This window comes from Microtus oregoni, unplaced genomic scaffold (assembly GCF_018167655.1).
Source record: "Microtus oregoni isolate MIOR12 unplaced genomic scaffold, Mior012 000000F_ref0000247, whole genome shotgun sequence".
Lineage (NCBI taxonomy): Eukaryota > Metazoa > Chordata > Mammalia > Rodentia > Cricetidae > Microtus > Microtus oregoni.
Window position 1 is genome coordinate 53,524,931 of NW_024543059.1, and position 23,080 is coordinate 53,548,010.

General features: G+C 44.2%; 1 protein-coding gene, 1 long non-coding RNA gene and 1 other non-coding gene across 3 annotated transcripts; 1 reads left to right on the forward strand and 2 right to left on the reverse strand.

The window, feature by feature from the left end:
- The first annotated feature begins 870 nt into the window (after window positions 1-870).
- On the forward strand, window positions 871-22,855 carry Acadm (acyl-CoA dehydrogenase medium chain). The gene is made up of 12 exons (XM_041649529.1): window positions 871-1,014; window positions 3,213-3,300; window positions 5,722-5,819; window positions 5,914-5,983; window positions 6,248-6,348; window positions 7,130-7,210; window positions 8,265-8,395; window positions 12,306-12,414; window positions 16,076-16,216; window positions 16,819-16,914; window positions 20,713-20,961; window positions 22,656-22,855. Exons 1-12 carry the CDS (start codon window positions 985-987, stop codon window positions 22,725-22,727), a joined length of 1,266 nt encoding a protein of 421 aa, XP_041505463.1. The 5' UTR covers window positions 871-984; the 3' UTR covers window positions 22,728-22,855.
- LOC121455008 lies at window positions 4,783-4,925 on the reverse strand. The gene has a single exon (XR_005975405.1). It is a non-coding gene; the product is annotated as a small nucleolar RNA SNORA15 (small nucleolar RNA).
- Window positions 12,715-14,191, reverse strand: LOC121446765. Its single transcript, XR_005974126.1, has 3 exons — window positions 14,140-14,191; window positions 13,337-13,415; window positions 12,715-13,030 (listed from the first exon to the last, which is right to left on the reverse strand). It is a non-coding gene; the product is annotated as an uncharacterized LOC121446765 (long non-coding RNA).
- Window positions 22,856-23,080: the final 225 nt, after the last annotated feature.

Below are 23,080 nucleotides of genomic sequence, written 5' to 3' on the forward strand. Positions count from 1 at the left end.
CCTCTTGACTGATGGGAGGTAGGTGTGTGTCTGTACATTCTACAGGATTTACCTTAGGGTCACAGGCTGTTAGATCACACACACAGGTGGGCAATAAATGGCTCTACTAAAGGGTCAACAAATGCCCAGATAATGTTGACTCTGGACCCGGAACATTCTAATCTCTCCACAATGGGAGGTCTAAACAGTTAATCAGACCTGCAGACCATTCAGTGGAAGGCCTTCTTATCTGGAATGTTCTCTTACAACTATTAGACAATTTTTCAGGAAAAACTATTGTTGTTGTTGTTACTATTGTTATTATTACTATTGAAAGATTAATCTTATAATTCTGACCATTTATCTCACAATGGAATCCACATACCGTTCCCAGGGTTTGGTGTGTGTGAGAACGCTACAGGCAAGGCAGAGAGGATTTGAGAATTTAAATTTTCCGAAGCACGGGCATCCCTTCGCTCTAGTCCAGCCTTAGAAGCCACCTTATTATACATAGAAGTCACAAAGTACAAGGGTTCGTCTGGATCTGACTCTCTGAGTAAAGGTCACAGCTGACCACAGTAAACGTCCGCCCGTGCCCTCTGGCCTGGATTCGGGTCCAACCCTCGGGAAGCCCTCCTGAGAGGACGCGACCGCTGGGAGCTCGGGTGACAGGAGGCAGACGGACAGCCGCTCAGGATGGGGCCAGGCCGCGGGAAGGGCGCAGGCGCGCCAAACTTCAAGGCCCCGCCCTCTCCTGGCATGACCACGCCCCCGACGCCTTCTGCAGGCGCAGGTCACGCCCCTTGAATCCCCTCACTAACTTCGGTGCCTTCAGAGTCAAGATCCGGTCGGCCGGCTCAGGGTCGCTCCATCCTCCCGCCCCGCAGAAGCCACGCCCTAGGCCACGCCCCGGTCTCCTCGCCACGCCCCCTGTGGGCGAGCCCCCACTGCGCGGACCTTAGTACCTTGCCTTGCAGTGGTCCGAGTCGGCTGAAAGGAGTCATCATGGCAGCGGCGTTCCGCAGAGGCTGCGGGGTGAGCTGGGTGCGGGCCGGGATCGGGAGGGTCGGTGCTCTGCTACGCGGCCGGAGGAAGGGCGGGAGCCTGCGGGCGTCGACCCGCGCCGCTGACCCCTGCGAGCAGGACCTCTAGACCTGCTTCACGCTCAGCCAGGAAGGGGCAGATAGTTCTCAGTGTTATCCACCCTTCCCGAACTTGGTGGGAACCCGGTGACAGAACCGTGTTCTGGCGGAGGGGACTTGCAGAAAACTCTCACTACAATCCCACTCGGGAAGGCATCAGACTGTGTGTTGGTCTGCAGCTTCGGGTGTAAACAGATGTCAGGACCCAGACAGGCTGGTCCTGGGTGTGCACAACCCAGGGTTAGCCCTGATTGAAGGAAAGGGAAGTGGCTACTGCAGACAGAATTGGTTTAGTGCCCCTCTGGAATGTTCAGGCACTCTTCCAAAAAACAGAAGAAACTTCATGAAACCTGTATGCATGAAAAACTTCAGCGTTTTGTCTTCTGAAGTCTGTCTTAGTCACTAACTAAACTAAAACTTTCATATCTTAAATATTATCGATGTATTCATACAAGACGTCCACTTATGCCACTTAAAATAGCCTTTGACTCCAAAAGATGTAGTTTTAGAATTTACAATGATTCTATTGTCGTAGTGATTGCCTTTTCCCCCTGGCCATTACAATACAAATTAATGGGCTCTGAAAGCAGAAATTGGAGGGTTTTTTAAATTAGTTTTAATTCTGACAACAGAGCTAAAGGACTCTTGGTACCTCCAAGGACAAATGAAGGAAAGTCCAACACCATACCTAATCAGAAAATGCACGTTTCTTTATCTGTTTTCCCACACTGCTGTAAAAGCAAGCCTTAAATTTCTAAGAAATGCGTTATTTAGCTGTGCTGTTGCAGATTTGAGGACTAAAGTTACTATTGTTCCCATGTTTGGAATTCTGTTGTTGGCAGAGAGCCAAGCGTAATCAACACTATTTTGACTAGAATTTCAGAAGATCCTATTTGTTGCTTGTTTACATTGGATCTCACCTTGTCGTCCAGGCTGGCCAAAGCTCACAGCTTCCCTGCTGCTTTCCAAGTGCCCTCAAATCGGGCTATCTTGTTTAATAATCCCCAGTTATCCACTAACAGTGAGCCCTAGTCTCCAGAAGCGAATACACATTGTGTATTTGGAACTGTTCCAAGATAGGCATTTGCGAAATTTGGACTTGGTTTTGGGACACTAACTTCTTAACCCTGCGCTGTTCTTTACTCTGTTTTACTAAGTTACCTCTACACACACACACACACACACGTACACGCATGCACACAGGACTGCTCATCCTGCACAACCAATGAGCAGGCCCCTGTGTTAATTGGGCCCACCCTAATTAAATGACTAGTATCAGTATTCAACTAGTTTTATAGAGTGGGGATCTTCATCCAGTCTCAGAAGTGGAGGCTGAAGAATTGGGATCCTAAGGCCAGCCTGGATTGCACAGTGGGTCTGTAGCCATCCTCAATTACCTTGAAAGAAGTTGTCCTAAAACAGACACAAACTGGATTATTAGGGCTTAGCGTGGTGCCCTTGTGAGGTAGAGGTGGGTGGACCGCTGGTGGCCCAAGGCCAATCTGATCTACCGAGTGATTTTCCAGGTTAGCTAGGGCTACCACTGAGACCTGGTGTCAAAAGCTAAACAAACAACGGCAGCAAAAATCTAGGCTCTGGGACACACACAACTGATTATGGTTTCTTTGCTTGTTTGTTGTTTTTGTTGTTCAGTATTTGCGACTCTTGCCGAGGGCCCAAGCTTGCTTCGCAGCACTGATGTTGGGTGTCTCGCAAGTATCCATAACTCCAGATCCAGGGGATTGCAGGCCCTCCTCTTAAAGTGCTTGGTACTGACTATAAAAACATGGGTCTTGAATATGACCATATAGATGCTGTGCTCACTTTGGGAGGTCAGCATAAATAATTTATTCATACATGGGTGTGTCTGTGTGGAACTCTTCGGCATACACAGAGCAGGTGTGGAAGTCAGAGGACACTAGTGGGAATCAGTTTTCTCCCACCTCGTGAGTTCCAAGGATCGCACTCCTGTCGCCAGCCTATACCGTAAGCACTTTTGTCCCCAAGACACCTCAGTGGCCTAGGCAGCATTCGTTCATCTGTTAATACTTAATTGATCAGATTTATTTGTGATACACCTGTTTTTTCCAGGTCCTAAGAAGTCTTTCTCATTTTGAGTGGCGAGCGCAACACACGAAAGCGTCTCTCAAGAAGGAGCCGGGATTAGGGTTTAGTTTTGGTACGTGTGACGTTCTGTCCCTTGATCTGAAAATGTGTGTTTGTAAACATGATGTCTGTCCATGGGTAGAACCTGTCACCACCCACAGATGGTTCACATCTGCTGTGTGGCATCATGATCTCCGTTCGTACACGCCGTACATCCAGCAGTGTTGACAGGCTGTGTGTACATTATTCTTCCTCTTTCTCTCCCAAATGGATAGCCCAAATGAGCGAATATTTACCAATATACAGGAATTGTCTTCAACTTAGAAGTTAAATGTAACAAATACTTCTTTTTCCTTGGAGACAGACTCGCACTCCATAGCTCTGGCTGGACTGGAACTCTCTATGTAGACAGATAGGCAGCCCTGGAACTCACAAAGATCTGCCTGTCTCTCCCTCCCAAGTACTGAGATTAAAGGTGTGAGCAACCACACCTGGCTTAACAAATATTTCTCGAAACACTTCCTGGATTCAGTGCTGGATGTTGTAACAAGCTAAAAAAAAATGGCCTAATTTATGTGAGCTATAGTTTGATAGAATCATGACATTCTCAGACCTAAGAGCAAGAAGCAATGCAATATTGGAGAGACAAGAAGCAGGGGTTTTCTTTCCTTTTTATAAAATGAAACATTCAGGTCAAAAATGTGAAATATATCCTATTTTTAGGGTCCTTCATCCCCTAAAGGTCTTTTGCTTCAAATTTGTACCTTTCTCCTAGGTAGCTTTCTGGGGTTATTGGTTTTATATTTGAATATAATTATATATTATATTATATACATATATAACATTATATGTCTAACATATAAATATATAATATTTATGTACTAACCAGAATTAAACAAAGACTTTTCAAATGATGTGAGGATAGCAGATTGGATCAGTTGGCGTTTGAAGATGGCCCCCTTTACTCTGCTATCTACTCTCAGCTTTTTACAAATTCCTACATATCAGTTAGCACTGGCAAGAATCTGTGACAGCCTGCTGAGTGCCTGAGGGTGAGGGAGGTCGAGGGATTTAGGAGGGAGCTTGTGAGGCTCTGACTGAGTGCTGACCACCTCGGGGCCCATCAGTCTGCTGCTGAGGAATAGAGGAGACGTGAGGTTTGCGACATCAGTCACGTGAAAGCATTTCGCCAACAAATAGTGAAGTGCTGGCCGCCTTTCCTGCCTTTGACCAGCCCATGGCCTTGTCAGGAATTGTCTCCAACCCTAGAAGTGAAGTTGTGATTCAGAAAACACTGGAATAGCTGGGCGGTGGTGGCACACACCTTTAATCCCAACATCCGGGAGGCAGAAGGATTTCTGTGAGTTCACGGCCAGCTTGGTTTGTTGAGCCAGTTGCAGGACAGGCTCCAAAGCTACTGAGAAACCCTGACTTGAAAAACCAGAAGAAAACACTGGAACAGAGCTCCAAGGCCTCTTCTGCTGAGACATCATTGTAACAGGGAAATCTTGTCCTCTCTGCCTTAGTCTTCTGCTCTTTTTTTTTTTTTCTTATTAATTGGACTCACTTTTAGTAATGATACAGCATAAAAACAGCATGCCGGTCATTTTAAAGGAAGACCTTACTTTTGCATGGTGTCTGGCTGTATATTTATTTAATATATACTTACTGACTAAAGTATGCAGTATTCATCAGTACCTTGTCTCCTTTCACACTGAGACTTGGTCCTTCCTTGACATTTTACTTCTCACGTCACCGTAGAAATGATAGCTGCAGTCATGGTCTTTACTTTCTTTCTCCCTTTTTCTCCTGCCTCTGCTGCCCGAGTGCTGCGTGTAAAGGTGTACGCCACTCCACCTGGCTCGGTCTTCTGTGCTTTGGCTCTTCCTTTAATTGCCTGCAGCCGCGATACCACCCTTAACAACCCCATGGGGCGAGATGGAGTCCAGAAAAACTCACACAGGATAGGCAGGTGCTCTACCAATGAGCTACACTCCAGCCTCATTTTTCACATCGATGTACCCACATCGAAACACTAGGTACTACGAAAATGTAATTAACAATCTACATTTACCCTGGGGGTCCAGACAATAGTCATCCCGTTCATTTTGCAATAACTAGTTTTATTTTGTGTAAATGGATTGTTTGAATGTTGCCTGTTAGTAATATAGAGGATTTTATGTAGTTTTTATTATTTTGGAGAAATTTCTCATCCTTTTTACCAGTTTATTTGTGAGAACTTATATTCTTAAATGTGTTGGAGTTTAAAGGAAGAGTGAAATTTGAATTATGGTGTTGGTGTTCTTCTATAAGTCTTTGAAACAAGTTTTCTTACTATACGCCGACCAAGTAAACCATGCCTTGTTTCTTTAAGCTGCTCCCTGAGGTCAGAAGCATGTCTTATGATAAATATAAATCTCCACATACTAACTTCATGGGGCTTCTTTCTTCAACTTGATTTCCTCTTGATGTTCTCAAAATAATTTTCCTTTAGAGTTGTCTGAACAGCAGCAAGAATTCCAAGCAACCGCTCGAAAGTTTGCCAGAGAGGAAATCATCCCGGTGGCGGCAGAATACGACAGAACCGGTGAAGTGGGTATCACCTTGTAGGGAGAAGAGTCTCGTGCTGTTAGGAGATCATGTTACCATTGGCTGTAGTGTGACTGTGTTGTTTTATCCCTTTTAGTACCCATTCCCCCTCATTAAAAGAGCCTGGGAACTTGGTTTGATTAATGCACACATTCCGGAGAACTGTGGTAAGCTTCCTTCACATTCTTAGTCCCAAAACTAAAAAAAAAAAAAAAAAAAAAACCCAGAAATTGTCTCATCCCCTAAAATGTCTATTGCTGGTCAGTGGCTTTCTGCCTTTGTTTCCCTATTTAGAGCACTCAGATTTGCCTGCTTTGGGGAGACTTTCCTTAGCATGGAGCGCAGGCATTTTCCTTGTCTAGCTGGGTTTGAGTTTGCTGAGTTGTTCTTTGTGTTATAATTTCTGCTCTGCATACACCATCATGCCACAGGTGGTCTTGGACTGGGAACTTTCGATGCGTGTTTAATTACCGAAGAGCTGGCGTACGGGTGTACAGGGGTGCAAACTGCTATTGAGGCGAATTCTTTGGGGGTGAGTTACTAAGAAAATAGCTTACAATGGTCCCTGTGAGACTATTCGGGGCATAAAGGCTTCTAAGGGCTTGAGTTCCACCCCAGGAACCCTGTGGTAGATGACACCTGACTCTCTCAAGTTGTCATCTGGTTTCCAGAAGTGACCTGTGGCACATGCAGACATACATGTACACACATGTGCACATACATACAAAATAAGTAAAATTATAATTTAAGAGCTTGTTAATTGTTTGCCTGGGCTGTTAATGAGATGCCAACAGTAAAGTTAATTTAAACTTTAGGGACGATTTGCTAGCCTGGCTTGGAGATATGATTGCCCAGACCGATCATGGTGGTTCTGTTTTCTCTGGGGACTGGAGTTTTGGGTGTCCTTGTGAGGAAACTGGACACTTGGCTACAGCCTCCTTGGAAGGTCTCAGGCAAGGGCAAGGCCTGAGGTGCTCAGAAGCCATCCTAGTGGCCTGCTGCCCACTTACTGCGCTGAAATCTACTGAGCATCTGCTCATAGATACCGCGTCCCATATCCTAAGTTGAATCCGTGAGCGTCTTGCTGTTGTCAGTGGTTGTATACTGCCAACGAGCCTGCCTATAACGTGAGGCGCTTAGACTGGTAGATATGGCTTCTTGCTCGGTAGCTTCCTAGTTCAGAGCAAATGCCAATTCTTTGAATTCATTCCTTCTGGGAGGCAGATGGTTCTTTTTCATTTGTTAGACTGTGTTTCTGAAGCTTCATAACTAATAAAACATCTTGCTGTCTTAATGTTAATTTTCCTTGGTAGCAAATGCCTGTGATTATTGCTGGAAATGAGCAACAAAAGAAGAAGTACCTGGGGAGGATGACTGAGCAGCCAATAATGTGTGTGAGTGTGACCAGCCTTGGACTCCTGCCCCTCCTGCTTCCCCTGCTCGGTCTGTGGGCTGCCTGGGCTTGAACCCAGGACCTCATGCACACCAGGCTCTGTTCCCAGCCCTGTCCTGTTTCTGTCCTCATCTCATGCAGTTACTTCTGCAGAGTGTACATACTCCCTTCTTTCTTCTTCTTACAGAATATCCTTTCTATGTGAGATTTGACTTAAGCATCTCAAGGAAGCTGGTGTTTAATGGCGATGATTAGCGTGGTTACCCTGTTTCCTTGTGAAAATCTCAAGGGCAGGCTGCATTTTACTATCTGATTTTATAGCCTACTACGTCATAAATATTAAATGACTATTCAAATAGATCAGTTTATATTAAGTTAAATTTAGTGAATTTGTTTGAATATACCTAGTATTTTAATATTTCCTATAGTTTATTGGTATCCTGTGCCTAATTTTATTTACATATTAAATATTTTAACATTTGGGCAATTTATTTGGTTTTTCTCTGTCCTGTCAGCAAGCTCCCAAATAATAACACAGAGACTTATTATTAGTTATGAAGGCTTGACCTTAGCTTAGGCTTCTCTTAACTAAGTCTTATAATTTAAATTAACCCAGTTATATTAATCTAAGTTTTGATTCATGGCTTTTTTACCACTCTTCCATCTTGTTCCTCCTGTTTCCCCTCAGTCCCCCGGCCTTTCCCTCTTGATTTCTCTCTCTCTCCCCCCAGTCTCTCTCAGAAGGCCCGCCTATACCTCCTTGCCTAGCTATTGGCTGTTCAGCTTTTTATTAAACCAGTCACAAAGATGCATCTTCACACAGTGTAAGCAAATATCTCACAACATACAAACCTGTAATGTTAGACATTGACTTATAATGCTACCTTCAAAGACAAAATGCAGGGTCTAGGATATAGCTCACTGTAGAACCCTTGCTTAGCACACTTGAGAACCTGGGTTCTTTCCTAGCACCACAAAACAAGCAAAATGATACTATCACCAGGCATTCACCATGGGATAATTAACATTTATTTCCTCGTGTCCGTATGTTCAAGGCCTACTGTGTTACAGAGCCCTCAGCAGGCTCTGACGTGGCCGGCATTAAGACCAGAGCGGAGAAGAAGGGCGATGAGTATATCATCAACGGCCAGAAGATGTGGATAACCAACGGAGGGAAGGCCAACTGGTACAGTTACTAACCACTGTGTCTTCCGAGACTTCCCTTTCCTCTTTTGTTCTTAAGTGTCTCAGCTAAAGCAAGCCATGGTTTTGAAACTGGAAGATTCATGTGACGATATAAATAACTCAGTGATGCAGTAACTATTTTAAGCCCCTGGGCTATTTCTTCCAGATTAATTTAAGAAGTCTAATGTGTAAAGTGTAGTAAAAATAGCTAATCTCACTGAGTTATCAGTTAGGCTTTACTGCCCCTGCCCCGTCTACACTGGCATTTCCCTCAGGAAATAAAACTCTCTGGAAAAACACAAAGATATTTGTAGGATGTTGTTCTGGTTCTCATGGATTTGTGGTTCTCAGGTCGAACCTGGAGCTTTGTGCACACCAGGTAAAGACTATGCTGTGGTGCCCATCCCCAACAGAGGCATTCTTAAAACTTGAGTTGGACCGGGAGCCATGGACACTCCTTTAGTGCGAGCACTCAGGAAGCAGAAGCAGGCAGATCTCTATGAGTTTAAGACCAGCCTGCTCTACAAAGCAAGTTCCAGGACAACCCAGACTAGTATACAGAGAAACCCTGTCTCAAAACTGCTCCCTCATACCCCCCAAAAACCACTTGAGTCATGAGGCCAGGGAGATAACTCAGTGGTTAAAGACCTTACCTGGCATGCACAAAGCCCTGGGTTTAACCCTCTGTATCATCTAAAAATAAAAACCAAACCATTCCTGGTCATGTACTCCTGTATTTCTAGCACTTGGAGCAAAGGTAAAAGGATCAGGAAGTATAAGGTTCTCTTCAGCCACATAGCAAGTTCCAGCCAACTTGGGCTCATGAGACCCCCTCCAAAATTTTGGACAAAAACCTGAGTTTATGCACAAAAGAGGGCAGTAGTTGAGGTGAGCGACGTCTAAAACTTCCAAATATGTAGGTGTAAAGACAATTACATAAAGTTCCATTAAACATCAAAAATCATTTACATAAATATAGATAAAATATTAAGAAGAATACCTGATCATTTGTTAAAGAAGAAAGTTTAATAAACTATAAATTTGGTGGGATTGGCCGATGAGGGGCCGAGTGATTCCAGGCTGAGGGAACAGGAGTACAGGCCAGCCTGGAGTTAGCACAGCTAAGATACGTCTCGACAGAAAGGATCCAGATGCAGTTAGTTATGGCAAGCCTCTGAAACATGCTCAGAAACATTTTGTCTGGGTTAATTTGGAATACGGTTAGAATTTAAATTTTAAATTATATTTCATGGAAAAGAGAACAGAGTTGCATACAGTGGCACATGTCTTGAGTCCCAGCACTTGGAAGACAGGAATATCAAAGGTTTACTGAGAGACTCAAAGGTAGGTAGATAGGTAGGTAGGTAAGTAGATACCTTCTTGACCTTTTGACTAAGATCAAATGGAGTAGGCTTGCATGGTTACTTCAGGAAGACAGTTAAGAATTAATGAATGAGGGGCTGGAGAGATGGCTCAGTGGTTAAGCGCATTGCCTGCTCTTGTAAAGGTCCTGAGTTCAATTCCCGGCAACCACATAGTGGCTCACAACCATCTGTAATGAGATCTGGTGCCCTCTTCTGGCTTGCAGACATACACACAGACAGAATATTGTATACATAATAAATAAATAAGTATTTAAAAAAAGAATTAACGAATGATAGAAACTCTAGTTCATTTTAAGGACAGTCTTTCCAATAATAGGGCCCATATGCATTGTCTTGGGAAGTAGGGTTTTTGTCTATTACTGTAAGTATCTGACAGAAGACTTCTTAAGTCGGGGTTTAGGGGATGTCTTACTACTTTATTGCTGTGAAGAGAAACCATGACCAAGGCAACCCTTACAAAAGAAAGCCTTTAACTGGAGGCTTGCGTATAGTTTTAGAAGATTAGTCCATGATCATCATGGTGGGAAGCAGACAAGAGTGGTGTTGGAGCAGTAGCTGAGAGCTTTACTTCCTGATCCACAGGCAGGGCAGAGAGAGAGAGAGGAGACAGAGAGACAGAGAAACTGGACCTGGCGTAGGCTTTTGAAATCTCCAAACCTACCCCCAGTGACATACCTCCTCCAGCAAGGCCTCACCTGTCGTGGTCTCGTGGCCAGCCCAGACCATAAATTATTTCTTGGACCAGAGGGGAGGCGTGGGAATAATTGAGGCATACCTCACATGACTTTATCGGGAGGGAGTTTTCAGGGATCCCTCATGAGATCCTGAGTTCACATCCTGAAAATCCACCTGCGTTTACTCTCCAAACAGCTTTTATATCAAAGTGTAAACTGAGGGGGAGATTCATCAGCATTCTGTTTCTGGGGTAGTGGGACTTAGGTCATGGCAGCAACTCTGGCTGCTCTGTCACACAGCCGGAATTAACACCTCTTTCCCAAGCGTCCTAATTACAAAGGAGCAAAGCGACATTAGCATATCCTGACCTTCTGTCTAGGCTGGCATCAGTTCGTCTCAAAAGGCTAGGTGACCACCTTCTGTGTGGCAGGTACGACCTGTGGCCTAAAATTCTGGTCGCCACACCATGTAAAAATATGGGCCTATATAACACACCTTTTCCACCAAGGCCACACCTCCTGACTCTTCTCAAACAATTCTACTCCCCAGTGACTGAACATTCAGATACATAAGGCATAGGTAGGAGATTAGGGTGGAATTATGTTTTGTTTTTTTTGTGTTGTTTTGAACACAGTTTCATTCTGTAGCTCAGGCTGGTCTAGAAGTCACTGTGGAACATAGCCTGAACTCAAACTCATGGTGATCCTCCTGCCTTAAACTTTCAAATGCTAGGATTACAGGTCTGACCCAGCACAGCCGACTCTGAAAAGAGTCTACGTCCGTAGATTTATGTGATGTGCAGTGTGGGAAAGCATCCCACCATGGGGAACTGTGCTGCTCACAAAATGAACACCTATTGTGCACAGGCGTCAGGCCTGGGACTAGGAATCTGAAAACTGTTTATTCTGACCAGTCCCTTTGAGTATCCTAAATGAGGCCGGTACTACATTCAGTATCCTGATTCAGTATCCACCGGAAACAGCATCATTTCCTACCCTCACACCACATCAGCAAGTAATAAAGAAGTAAAGAAGCCATGAAAATTGAACAAGCTAAGGGAAATATAATAATGCAATTAAATAATCACAGTTTTGAGAACCGATTATAATTCTTCCGGGGGAAGACAAGTTCGGTGAGTCATGAAATTAGAAAATAATTTTGTCTCTTTCTACTACCACGTAAAATTATACTCAGTGATAAACTGACAAATTATTGGTTTTTTTTAGCATAAAAACTAATTTATTGCTTAAGGAAGACTAAAACGCTCAATTGCTCTCTTCTCTCCTTCAATGCTAGGACTGACTAGTCCAAAGCTCAGCTTGGACTCGAGCCATATGACTTTTTGTTCTTTTGTGAAGGTTCCAGAAAAAAAAAAAAAAAACAATCTGTATCACGATACATGGAAAAGTAGTTTGGATGTGGGGATTTCCCTTCCTTATGCTGTATTTCTCAATCTTTCTATGGGAAAAGCTGTAAATATCCCTAGTAATTGAGGTACAGTGTGTGCACTGGATCTGCTGCCCCTGGGAACCACCCTGACAGCACCCAGATCCTGCCCGTTCATTCCACGGATCACTTGTCCTGTCAAAAATAAAGACCTGCTCGCGAGGAGCAGTCCAGCTCCTACACATGTGTTCTGCTTTCGTGTTGTCTTGGCTGCAGGGATTTTCACCAATAGCTCATATCCACCCTAAAGTTAGCTGAAAAGTCTGGCCACAGTGGAACTGGAATCTGTGCGAGTTCATTTCCTTTCCTGTTAAGTGGGGGTGGTGACACTGGGGGCTGGCGGGCAGGTAGCTGAGACAGATTTCATCCTCACTATTGCCTTCATCGTGGGTTTCTGTGCCTTAGGTATTTCTTGTTGGCGCGCTCTGACCCAGATCCTAAAGCACCTGCTAGTAAAGCCTTCACCGGGTTCATTGTGGAAGCTGACACCCCAGGAGTCCATGTCGGAAAGAAGGTAAACAGCGTGTCTCTCAACACTTGCCTCCCTAAGAGCAATGTCAATTGTAAATGCCAAAATTCTTATTTCTTTCCTTTAATGAAAATATTTTAAGTTGTAATAAAAGTTGAGTTGTGTCTTGATGATATTGAGGACATAGTTTGTATGCCACTAAAAATCTTTCAAGTCATTTTGAATGACAGGACCTTTGTTTTTGTTTTTTTAAAGATTTTGTTTATTATGTATGCAATGTTCTGCCTGCATGTTTGCCTGCACACCAGAAGAGGGCACCAGATCTCATTATAGATGGTTGTGAGCCACCATGTGGTTGCTGGAAATTGAACTCAGGACCTCTGGAAGGGCAACCAGTGCTCTTAACCTCTGAGCCACCTCTCCAACCCCAGATGGGCCGTTTGTGCAGAACACATTCATGATGGCTGTAGCTGTGGATTGAAGCCAGGCTGCCATGATTGCTGCCTCACCATAGAGTATGGGTCTCTCAGAGGACTCCTTCCTCCATCCCAGTGACTGGTTAGGACAGGTAAAGCCATTTGATGTAGATGGATTACCCACAATCCAACAGCATTAACAGAAGCAGCTGGACCTTGGAAACAGGAAGATGTCCGTCTGTGCCCTGGTGGGGGTGGGGTGGGAGAGCATGTTAAGTAAGAAAGGCAATGGCATGTCTGTATATCCCGTCTCTGTGTGCAGATAATTTGTGTCTTAGCCACAGAGAGCTTAAAACACCACACATCAAAGGAGAGATATTGTAGGAATATCGTCAGAAGTCCTGGTGAGAGCTTACACGTGTGGCTTAAGATTATAACCCTGGTTGAAATGCTTCTGCAAAGCAGAGATTTTAAAGAAAATTGTTGGCGATGAGGCCTGCAGCTATGACAAAGGAGGAATTGTGGAGATCAAGCCAGAGTTCTAAAGTTACCTGAACAAATAGTCTTCCTCCCACGTGGAAAGGTTCAGATTACCTGGTCAGATGTCGGAACTGCTCTCCTGAGGCTGAGCTGAAAAAGCAAATTTGAATTGATTGTTAATATAAAACAGATATCTAAACCAACTTTCTGTGTTTATAGACTCTGCTCTTGTGTCCAGATCTCTTTAGAAATGTGTTGAGCGTGAATTCTAGTTGGTCTTAATAATAAAAACCCAGAGTCAGATGTAGGGGTTAATGCTGAAGATCAGAGAAGCAGAGAGGCCAAGCACTGGAGAGTTCTTTCCTCTACCAATGCTCAAACCGAAGGGGCGAAGGGGAGATCCTCTCCTCAGGCCGCATCTCCAGACTCCTCCACTGAGTTCCTCCCGCCTTATAGTCCTCTCTCCGCCCTAGGGCTGGGATTAAAGGCGTGTGATCCCAAGTGCTGGGATCACGTTTGTGTGAACGCTTCTCTTTTAGACAGATTCAATCTGTGTAGCTCAGAGTGCCCTTGAACTCTGATACCCCTCTGCCTCTGTCTCCCTGGCCTCTCGTGACTTAGCTCTGCACTCTGATCTTTAGGCAAGCTTTATTAAAACATGAACAGAATATCCCTCCAGAGGATGTAAAATGTTTATAACTTCTGCCTGTAATGAGTCCATTTCTGTCCCCCCCCAGCAAGTTCCCAAGTAATGACACAAAGACTTCTATTAATGACGAAAGCTCGGCCTTAGTTTAGGCTTGTCCCTAACTAGTTTTTGTAACTTAAATTAACCCATATCTTTTAATCTACGTTCTCCAAGATGACTTTTTACCTTTCCTTTATTTTTACCTCCGACTCCCTCTGTGTCTGGCTGGCAACTCTGCCTTTCTTTTTCCCAGAGTCCTCTCTGTTCCCTGAAGTACCCCCACCTCTTCTGCCCAGTTCTTGGCCATTCAGCTCTTTATTACACCAATCACAGTGACACATCTTCACAGTGTACACCTATCCCACAACAGCTTCCAGGCAAGGGAGTGCACGCCTTCAATCCCAGTGCTCCAGAGGCTGAGGCAGGAGGATCACAAATTCTAGGCCAGCTTAGACTATTTACCGAGACTCTTTGTCTTCAAAAAGGAGGCAAGGTCATGGAAGTTTAAAGGCTGAGCCCTTGTGTGCTGTTTACTTCAGCCCGTTTGCTGACTCCAGAAACCAAGGTCCAAGTAAATGATTTACTGACTGTCTCTGACATTGTGTCTTTTACTAACAGACTCTCGTAGGATTTTGACCTGTGCAATTTCTGATGCCATATTATGGTATATTTTGACGGCAGACTACGCTTTACAAATAGGCTTCCAACACCATGTGTATAACAGAATGAGCACCGTGGGTAGTCACGCTTCCCCCAGAGGTTGGCGTGTGTGTGGCAGATCGTGCTCTCCCATTGAGAGGTGGTTCCTGGCAGACTCGGGGCCAAGTCTGGCCCATCTCAGCTAAGGAGCCTCAGCACTTGTACTTTACCAGTGGCAAACTGGAATGACAAGTGATGTTGTCTTATTGTTTCTGATCTCATTCTCACGTAGGAAAACTCTAGCTGGATCAGTATCTATTACTGAATGCAGTATCTAGTAGGTACTGATAAAAATCTCTACCCCTGGGGACTTGCTTCCTTGTGAGGGGGTGTAGATATTTTTATTATTAGCTACTTAGCTCCTAAAATGTTTATAAATTTATAAATCCGTGTGATTCATACTGTAAATTTCTTTTGTCTTAGGAATTGTGTACTTTGAGATGAGTCTGAGAAGTATTCTGGGTTTTATGAGACACTGAGTTCACTGTGTTGACCAGGCTAGCCTTGAACTCACAGAGATCCGCCTGCCTCTGCCTCTGCCTCTTGAGCACTGGAATTAAAGGCGTGGACCACCACACTTGACCTTGTTCTAGGTCTCTAACCTTTTACTATGGCTAATTTATATAAACTGGGTTTTATTATAAGTATATGAAAAGCCATTGTGGGGCTGGAGAGATGGCTCAATGGTTAAGAGCATTGCCTGCTCTTCCAAAGGTCTTGAGTTCAATTCCCAGCAACCACATGGTGGCTCACAACCATCTGTAATGAGGTCTGGTGCCCTCTTCTGGCCTGCAGGCATACACGCAAAACAGAATATTGTATACATAATAAATAAATAAATTAATTAATTAATTAAATTAAAAAAAAAAGAAGAAAAGCCATTGTGTGTAAAGGACCTAGTACTATACATTGCCAGGTTCCTGCTCCCCCATAGAATACAAAGTAAATAAATGCCCCCCAAAAATAGGAAAGAAAAGTCCATGTTTTGTTCTGTAGATCACTTTGCTGATGATTACAGGCTCTAAGATTATGTTTGCAAAATAATTTAACAGAGAGAAGGTGGCCTTCAGACATGAACAAGGTAAGTTGCTATATAGAACTTTAGGCTCGTGCTGTTTTCAGTTTGTTAATACTGTTTTTGATCAGGGGCTGGCACATATTCTAGAAAGACCCAGAAACATGGCAGGCTTAGCAGGTGTGAGATCTCCTGCACAACTCAGCTCTGAATTATAGTCTCGGGGTAGCCACAGAAGATGAGCAGAGGTGGGTGTGCTCCTACTCCATGGAGGCTCACTTCTTGGAACAGGAACAGCAGGCCCTGCGTTGTAGCCCCTGCTTTAGGTGACTGCAAAGAGGCACAAAGGGACAATCGACTGTGACAGCGCCGGGACTCTTAGGTGCTCTTCTGTGATCTTCTTGCTAGGAATTAAACATGGGCCAGCGATGCTCCGATACAAGAGGAATTGTCTTTGAAGATGTCAGAGTGCCTAAGGAAAATGTTTTAATCGCTGAAGGAGCCGGTTTCAAGATTGCGATGGGGGCTTTTGATAGAACCAGACCTACAGTAAGCTGATTATCTTTGTGGGACCTTGAGTTTGTGGTTTTCAATGAGGTTTATTTTAACATTGCATGCCTTTTTTTTGGGGGGGGGTAGTGGTGGTGGAGAGGAGATTGTTACATGTACTATATTTTTCACCTTCTTTTACTGCTCAATATAGAAGCTATTTTAGCAGACGCTAAACTACTGTCTGCTAGATTTCCAGAAAGCTCACCCCCGACTTGATCATTCTTGTTGATTGTGGATCACCATGTATTCTGCCGCTCACTTAGAATGTGTCTGTGGAAGGAAGGCTCCCTGGTTAAACAGTAATGACTTTTCTCTAGGCTGTGTGCCTCAGCCTCACACTTGACCTATTTATTTATTTACTTATTTATTGCACAGCAATGGGATAAACTCAGGGTCCACTGAAGGCCAAGCATGCACTCTCTGCCACTTAGCTGCCTTCCCAGCCCCTGCCATTACCTTTATTATTTATTAAAATAATAAATCCCAGGGCTCCTTCCTTCCCCCACCGCAGTGACGACACTTGGCTGAGACAGGTAGTGTTGTGTTGTGTGGCTTGACAACAGTGTCAACTTTTGTGTCACTCGGTGCTAATGTCCTAGGTAGCAGCTGCTGCTGTTGGGCTAGGCCAGAGAGCTCTGGACGAAGCTACCAAGTATGCCCTGGAGAGGAAAACGTTTGGAAAGCTGCTAGCAGAGGTAATCTTTCGCTCTCTCTGAGTGTGAACGTGTGTGTACGTGTGTGTGTGTGTGTTCGTGGGTGAAAACATACTTTTGCACATTTATGTGGAGATCAGAAGTCCTGTTAGCTTTTTTTGGTTTGTTTTGTTAAAACAACAATTTCTCACTGGCCTGGGGCTCATCAGTTAGGTTAGGTCAGCTCAAGCGACCAGCCTGTCTCTGCCTCTCTGATGCTAGGATTCCTGGGAGGCACCTCTGTACCCAGCTTTTCTCATGGGTTCTGGGAATCTGAACTCTGATCCTCAGGCTTGTGTGGCAAGCATTTCGCTGACAGCTACCTACCCAGCTCTTAAGAAGGCGGTCTATGTACTGTGTTTGCTGTGTTGAAATTTAAATACACTCATTTTATCTAAATATTTAGAAGTTACTTTTAAAGAAGAAAGTAATCTGTTTTGTCAGGAAGAAGACTCTGTAGTTCATCACAATCACTTGTAAGAGTACATTTTCTCAGCCAGGTGGTTGTGGTGCACACTTTAATCCCAGCACTTGGGAGGCAGCAGCAGGTGAATCTCTGTGAGTTTGAGGCTAGCCTGGTCTACAGAGCTAGTTCCAGGGCAGCTAAGGATACACAGAGAAACCCTGTCTCGAAAAACCAAAATGCAAGGAAGAAAAGAGTACCCTTGTTTTGACGGTGTCACTTACAATTGCTCACCCTGTAAATTATATTAGGAAAAAGAGTAGGTAATATTTAAGTTGCCTTCTGTATACCTTTTCTGGTAGCCCTGGCTGGCCTGTATGTAGACCAGGCTGCCCTCAACCTCACTGAGCTCCTCCTGAGTGTTTCCGTCAAGCCTGGCTTCATGATTATTTCTGGTTGTGGTAACTTCTCCTTACTTCTTTCTGCATCAGCTCCCTGTCTGACATTGGGATGGTAAAGATGGCTTCCTGTCCCACTTCCTCTAACTCTGTGGATCCTAGCTTTTATGTGTTCTCTCTCTAGCCTTAACTTCTGCACTGAGCTCCAAGCTGAGATTTAAAGATGGCTCCTTATCATTTCCAAACCGAAGATCACTTCCTGTCCCTCTTCTCTTTCCCTCTTCCTTAATATTTTATTCTCAAAATTTCAGGAGGCTTCTCCTGAGACCCAGCTGGATTCCCAGTATCAACTGCAGCACCATTTTAGTGTTCTGTCTGCCTTTACTGGCTCTCTCATTTCTTTTTTTTTAAACATTCATTTATTTATTTATTACGTATACAATATTCTGTCTGTGTGTATGCCTGCAGGCCGGAAGAGGGCACCAGACCCTATTACAGATGGTTGTTAGCCACCATGTGGTTGCTGGGAATTGAACTCAGGACCTTTGGAAGAGCAGGCAATGCTCTTAACCTCTGAGCCACCTCTCCAGCCCCGGCTCTCTCGTTTCTTTCAGATTCTACTCACTTCCCATTCATTTTATTGCACCTCCCTCTGTTTACTATACATGGTAACATCTTTACACCCATTACACCACAGCGTGCTGAGTGTGCCCTCCCTCCACCTTCACACCCATTACACCACAGCGTGCTGAGTGTGCCCTCACTCCCCGCCTGGACACTGCTCCATGTGAGGTGGGGTTTCTATATTAAACTTCCTTAGCTTTAATCTCACTTAACATCTGCCGCGTGAAAACACTTGGATGCTTTCTCTGTTGCCGGCACTTCTCAGTGTGTACCAACTCATTCCGTTCCCCCAGTGCCGTGGAGCTGGCCCTGCCGTTTTCATTTACGTAAGAACATTAGATCCAGCTAATAAACAACAGCACTAAGACATGGACCCAAAGAATCAATCATTTACAGATCCTGTTCTCCATGTGCAAAGGAGGCTGGGCAGTTTCTGCCCCTGAGAACATCTGTTCTGGAGATAAGCTCCTCCTCATAGAGCAAGTGCTCACAAAGAAATGGAGCAGCATTTAAGTCCCCAGATGAAACCTATGAGGTGGAGTTACCAGACTCAAAAGGAGAGCGGCTACCGTGGGTCGAAGATGCTGCAGCGAGGCAACTCCTGTAAATCACCTTCAGCAATCGATAAATGCTCCTGCTTGGGCCACGTTAGATTAACCCCAGCCTGGAGCGGTGGCACTCGGTAGACTCAGGCAGTAAGCGTTTGAGGCAGCTTGAACTACATAACAAGACCCTGTTCGATAATGAATTCATTAATCAAAAACAAGATGTGTATCGTGGCACACACTACAACCCTTCCACCTGTAGCGCGTGTTACGTGCCAGTCACGACACAGCACCTGCCGTCTCTTCGGGGAGGGTTGGTTTTCGTCTCCCGTTCGGTTATGACAAGAGCAGGAAGCATCATGTGCATTCTTCCATCTCTGTAACAGCTTCCCTTTGAAAGCCCTGGCAGGGCAGAACTTGGCAGACATACCTGAAATCCCAGCCTCTCCGGAGGCTGAGGATCACAAGTGTGAGACCGCATGGGCTGCTCAGAGAGTCTTGTCTGATAAGAGGTGCTAGCTCCAGCCCCACATTCCATTCATTGGGGCCCCCACTGTGTCGTCTAGATCTCTGCAGACGCTTGAAGCACAAGAATGCCTGGTAATCTGCGCAGCTGAATCCAAGACCTCATCCTAAGAATGGGAAAATGCAGATAAGCCAAACCAAGAAGAAACTTACCAAAAAATCCATATTCTTCAGAAGGACAAAAGTCAGGAAATAAGACAGGAATTGCATGGTCTGGGGGCAGGGGATTCTCTGAGGTAGTAACTACAGCAGGGTAGGTCTTGAGTGAGTTCAAGATCAGTGTCAGCTATATAGCAAGACTGTCTTCAAATAGAAAAGAGGGGGCTGGGGAGATGGTTCAGTGGTTAAGAGCAGTGGCTGCTCTTCCAAAGGACCCAGGTTCAATTCCCAGCACCCAGCTGGCAGTTCAGAACTGTCTCTAACTCCAGTACCATGGGATCTGACACTCTCATACAGACATAAATGCAGGCAAAACCCCAATGGACATTAAATGAGCAAATAAATCTCTTTTAAAAATGGAAAAGAGGCAGGGTGCAATGATGTATGCCATTAATCCCCACACTTGGATGCAGAGGCAGGTGGATCTCTTGAGTTTGAGGCCAGCCTGATTTACAGAGTGAGTTCCAGGACAGCCAGGGCTACACAGAGAAACCCTGTCACAAAAAACCAAAAGAAAAATGAAAAAGCAAGAATCCGTCTTTGATCCTGAAATGGATAACAGGATTTGGTAGGAGACCTGGCCAGTCTGGCTGGGGTCTCTGCAGTTTTGCAGACCCGCGCCAATTGCTTTGGTCATTGCATTGTGGTCATTTATTAGATGATGTGGGATGTCTTCCTGTATATGTGTTGCTTTTATTGGTTAATGAGTAAAGCTGTTTTGGCCAATGGTTTAACAGAGTAAAGCCAGGCAGGAAATCTGAATAGAGATATATAGAGAGAGTAGGCGGAGGCAAGCTGTTGTCATGTAGCTGCCAAAGGAGAAGGACCGGAACCTTACTGGTAGGCCACAGCCTCGTGGCCATACACAGATTAATAGAAATGGGTTAATTTAAGATGTAATAGCTAGGTAGGAATATTGGCCAAACAGTGTTGTGATTAATATAGTTTCTGTGTGATTATTCGGGTCTGAGCAGCAGGGAAACAAAAAGCAGTCTCCATCTGCAAAAGTCTTACTGCTAGGGGATGCTAGCTGTAACTTATCTGCAAATTCAAAATCAATGCAAAATAAAAAGTAAAAACGTTTTAAGAAAAAAATTACAAATACGTCCAGTAGCTCCCCTTTAACTGTTTTCTTCCTTAAATCTAGCACCAGGGAGTTTCATTTCTGCTTGCAGAAATGGCGATGAAAGTTGAACTCGCAAGACTCGCTTACCAGAGAGCAGCTTGGGAGGTTGACTCTGGCCGCCGGAACACATACTATGCCTCCATTGCAAAGGCCTTTGCTGGAGATATTGCCAATCAGGTAGCGACTGACGCCGTGCAGATTTTTGGAGGCTATGGGTTCAACACAGAGTACCCTGTGGAAAAGCTGATGAGAGATGCCAAGATCTATCAGGTAGGTGTAGTCCTGTTTCTGGGGGGACAGGACATCCATAATTGACAACAGTAGATTTAAGCCACTGGTAATAGTGACAGTTGGAGCAGCACAATGGCCCAGAGGGTAAAGGGTGCCTCACTTGCCACTGAGCCTGACAGCCTGAGTTGGAGTCCTAGAACCCACATGGTAAGAGAACGGACTCTTAAAAGTCATCCTGTGAGCTCCACGTAAATGCCCAGCATGCATGCACCCACACAATGCATGTGGAAGACATTCTGAAATAAAATATATTATAATTATAGATTGGTAAGAGTCAGATGTTGTACCTAATCAACACAGAGGAAGAATATTGTTTAAGTGTGGCTGCTAAGAGGGAAAGTAAAGTAGATGGCACCGGCACGTATCTCCTGCCTAGCTGCCATTGAGTCTTCAAATTTAAGCCAGTTACAATCTGCATTTCTTGCCCTCCGAAAAATATGCATGCTTTTTAAAATTATCTTGTCTGGAATATTGCCTGACATTTTTTAATTAATTGAAACTGTACTTATAGTCAAAAGCCATGTGTTCTTGAGAAGCGATACTTGACTCTGAAATGAAGTTGATTTTATAAAATTTTAGGATAACTTCATAAAAAAAATGTTCTCCATTTTGGGTTATTTATAGTTCATGGTTCTTAATACCCCTGCTGTGTTCTGCACATTCCAACAAATGACTTAATGCCCCTGACGTGTTCTGTACACCCCAACAAATGACTTGACACCCCTGCCGCACACCCAACAGATGACTTGACAAATCTACTCATTGGAAAGGCGGAGGCAAACTGCTTGACTGAGACATGGGCAACTGGTCAAGTTTTTGCTGTTGTTTTAATTCAGTGTTTTGTTTTTAATTGATATTGTGCAATATTTTTTGTTCTTCTTTCAAGTTTGCCTTTTCTGGATGTTCATCACCTAATTTTCAGGCAGCAGAAGGGCCTTGTGTCATTAGCCATATGAGAAGAAATCCTCAAGAATTATAGCACTATCAAGCAGTGAAAGTTATGGGGCCACAGAGGCAGCTCGGCAGTTAGAGCACTCGCTGCTCTTTAAGAGGACCTGGGGTTGGATTCCCAGCACCCACATGGTGGCTCACAGCCATCTGAAATGACAGTTCCAGGGGAACTTTTTATTTAAACACGGGAGAAAAGAACACTGGAGCTTGCATCCTATCTAAAGTCCCCAGTCTTTGTAGAGCTGGTTCACCTTCCTCGTGGGCCAGCTGTGATCAACCCCTTGACCTTCCTCTGCTTCCCAGAAGGGAACTAACAACTGACGGAGATTAGAAGCTTAGATTGGGAATGAGGGTGGATTACCAGCCCACAGCCTCCAATATCTTGATTTCTTTAACAGTTCCTTAGGTAGCAGTAGGAAAAAGAATCGTGTTTAATAGGAAGGACCAAGAATGACCAAAGGGCATACCTAAAACAGCTCAGAAACATTTGATAATAAATACTCTGGCAATGCTAAACCTTAGATTTCCCAAACATTTTGAAGTGTAAATATAATTTTCTTTGATGTTTTAAGCCTGCCTCCCAGTTTTGTAAAATATATCTTTATGACTTAAACTGTTCTCATCAAATAGCATTTCAGTTTGGTGCTACAGTAGAGTTTAGACTGTTGTCTGAGACGTCAAATAAATCCAGGTGTTTAAACCAAGTTATGTTTTTCTTTCAGATTTATGAAGGTACTGCACAAATTCAGAGGCTGATCATAGCCCGTGAGCACATTGGAAAGTTTAAAAATTAAAAGGAATTGCTATTGAAAAGATGCTACATCCTCATGTAACTAAATCTCAAGACACTGTTTATGCTTAAGAGGGGGAAAGGGGCTTTATCATCTTTCCCAGGAAATAAAATAAAGATGAGTCACCCAAATCTGTGCAGTTTATTCCAGAGGTGGAGAGTGCCTCTGTTGAACTCCACGGTGAACTTTTCCAGATGAATTTGCTTTATTGGAACAATGAGTTGCCCTTAGTACCCCTGCCCCTAGCCTATGCTGATTTACTCTGTGATCAGTTAGCCACAGGGGGAGAGATCCAGTGTAGTTTTAATGCTCATTCAAGGACAGGAAAGGGGGCTTATTAAGAAAGAACTCAGTGA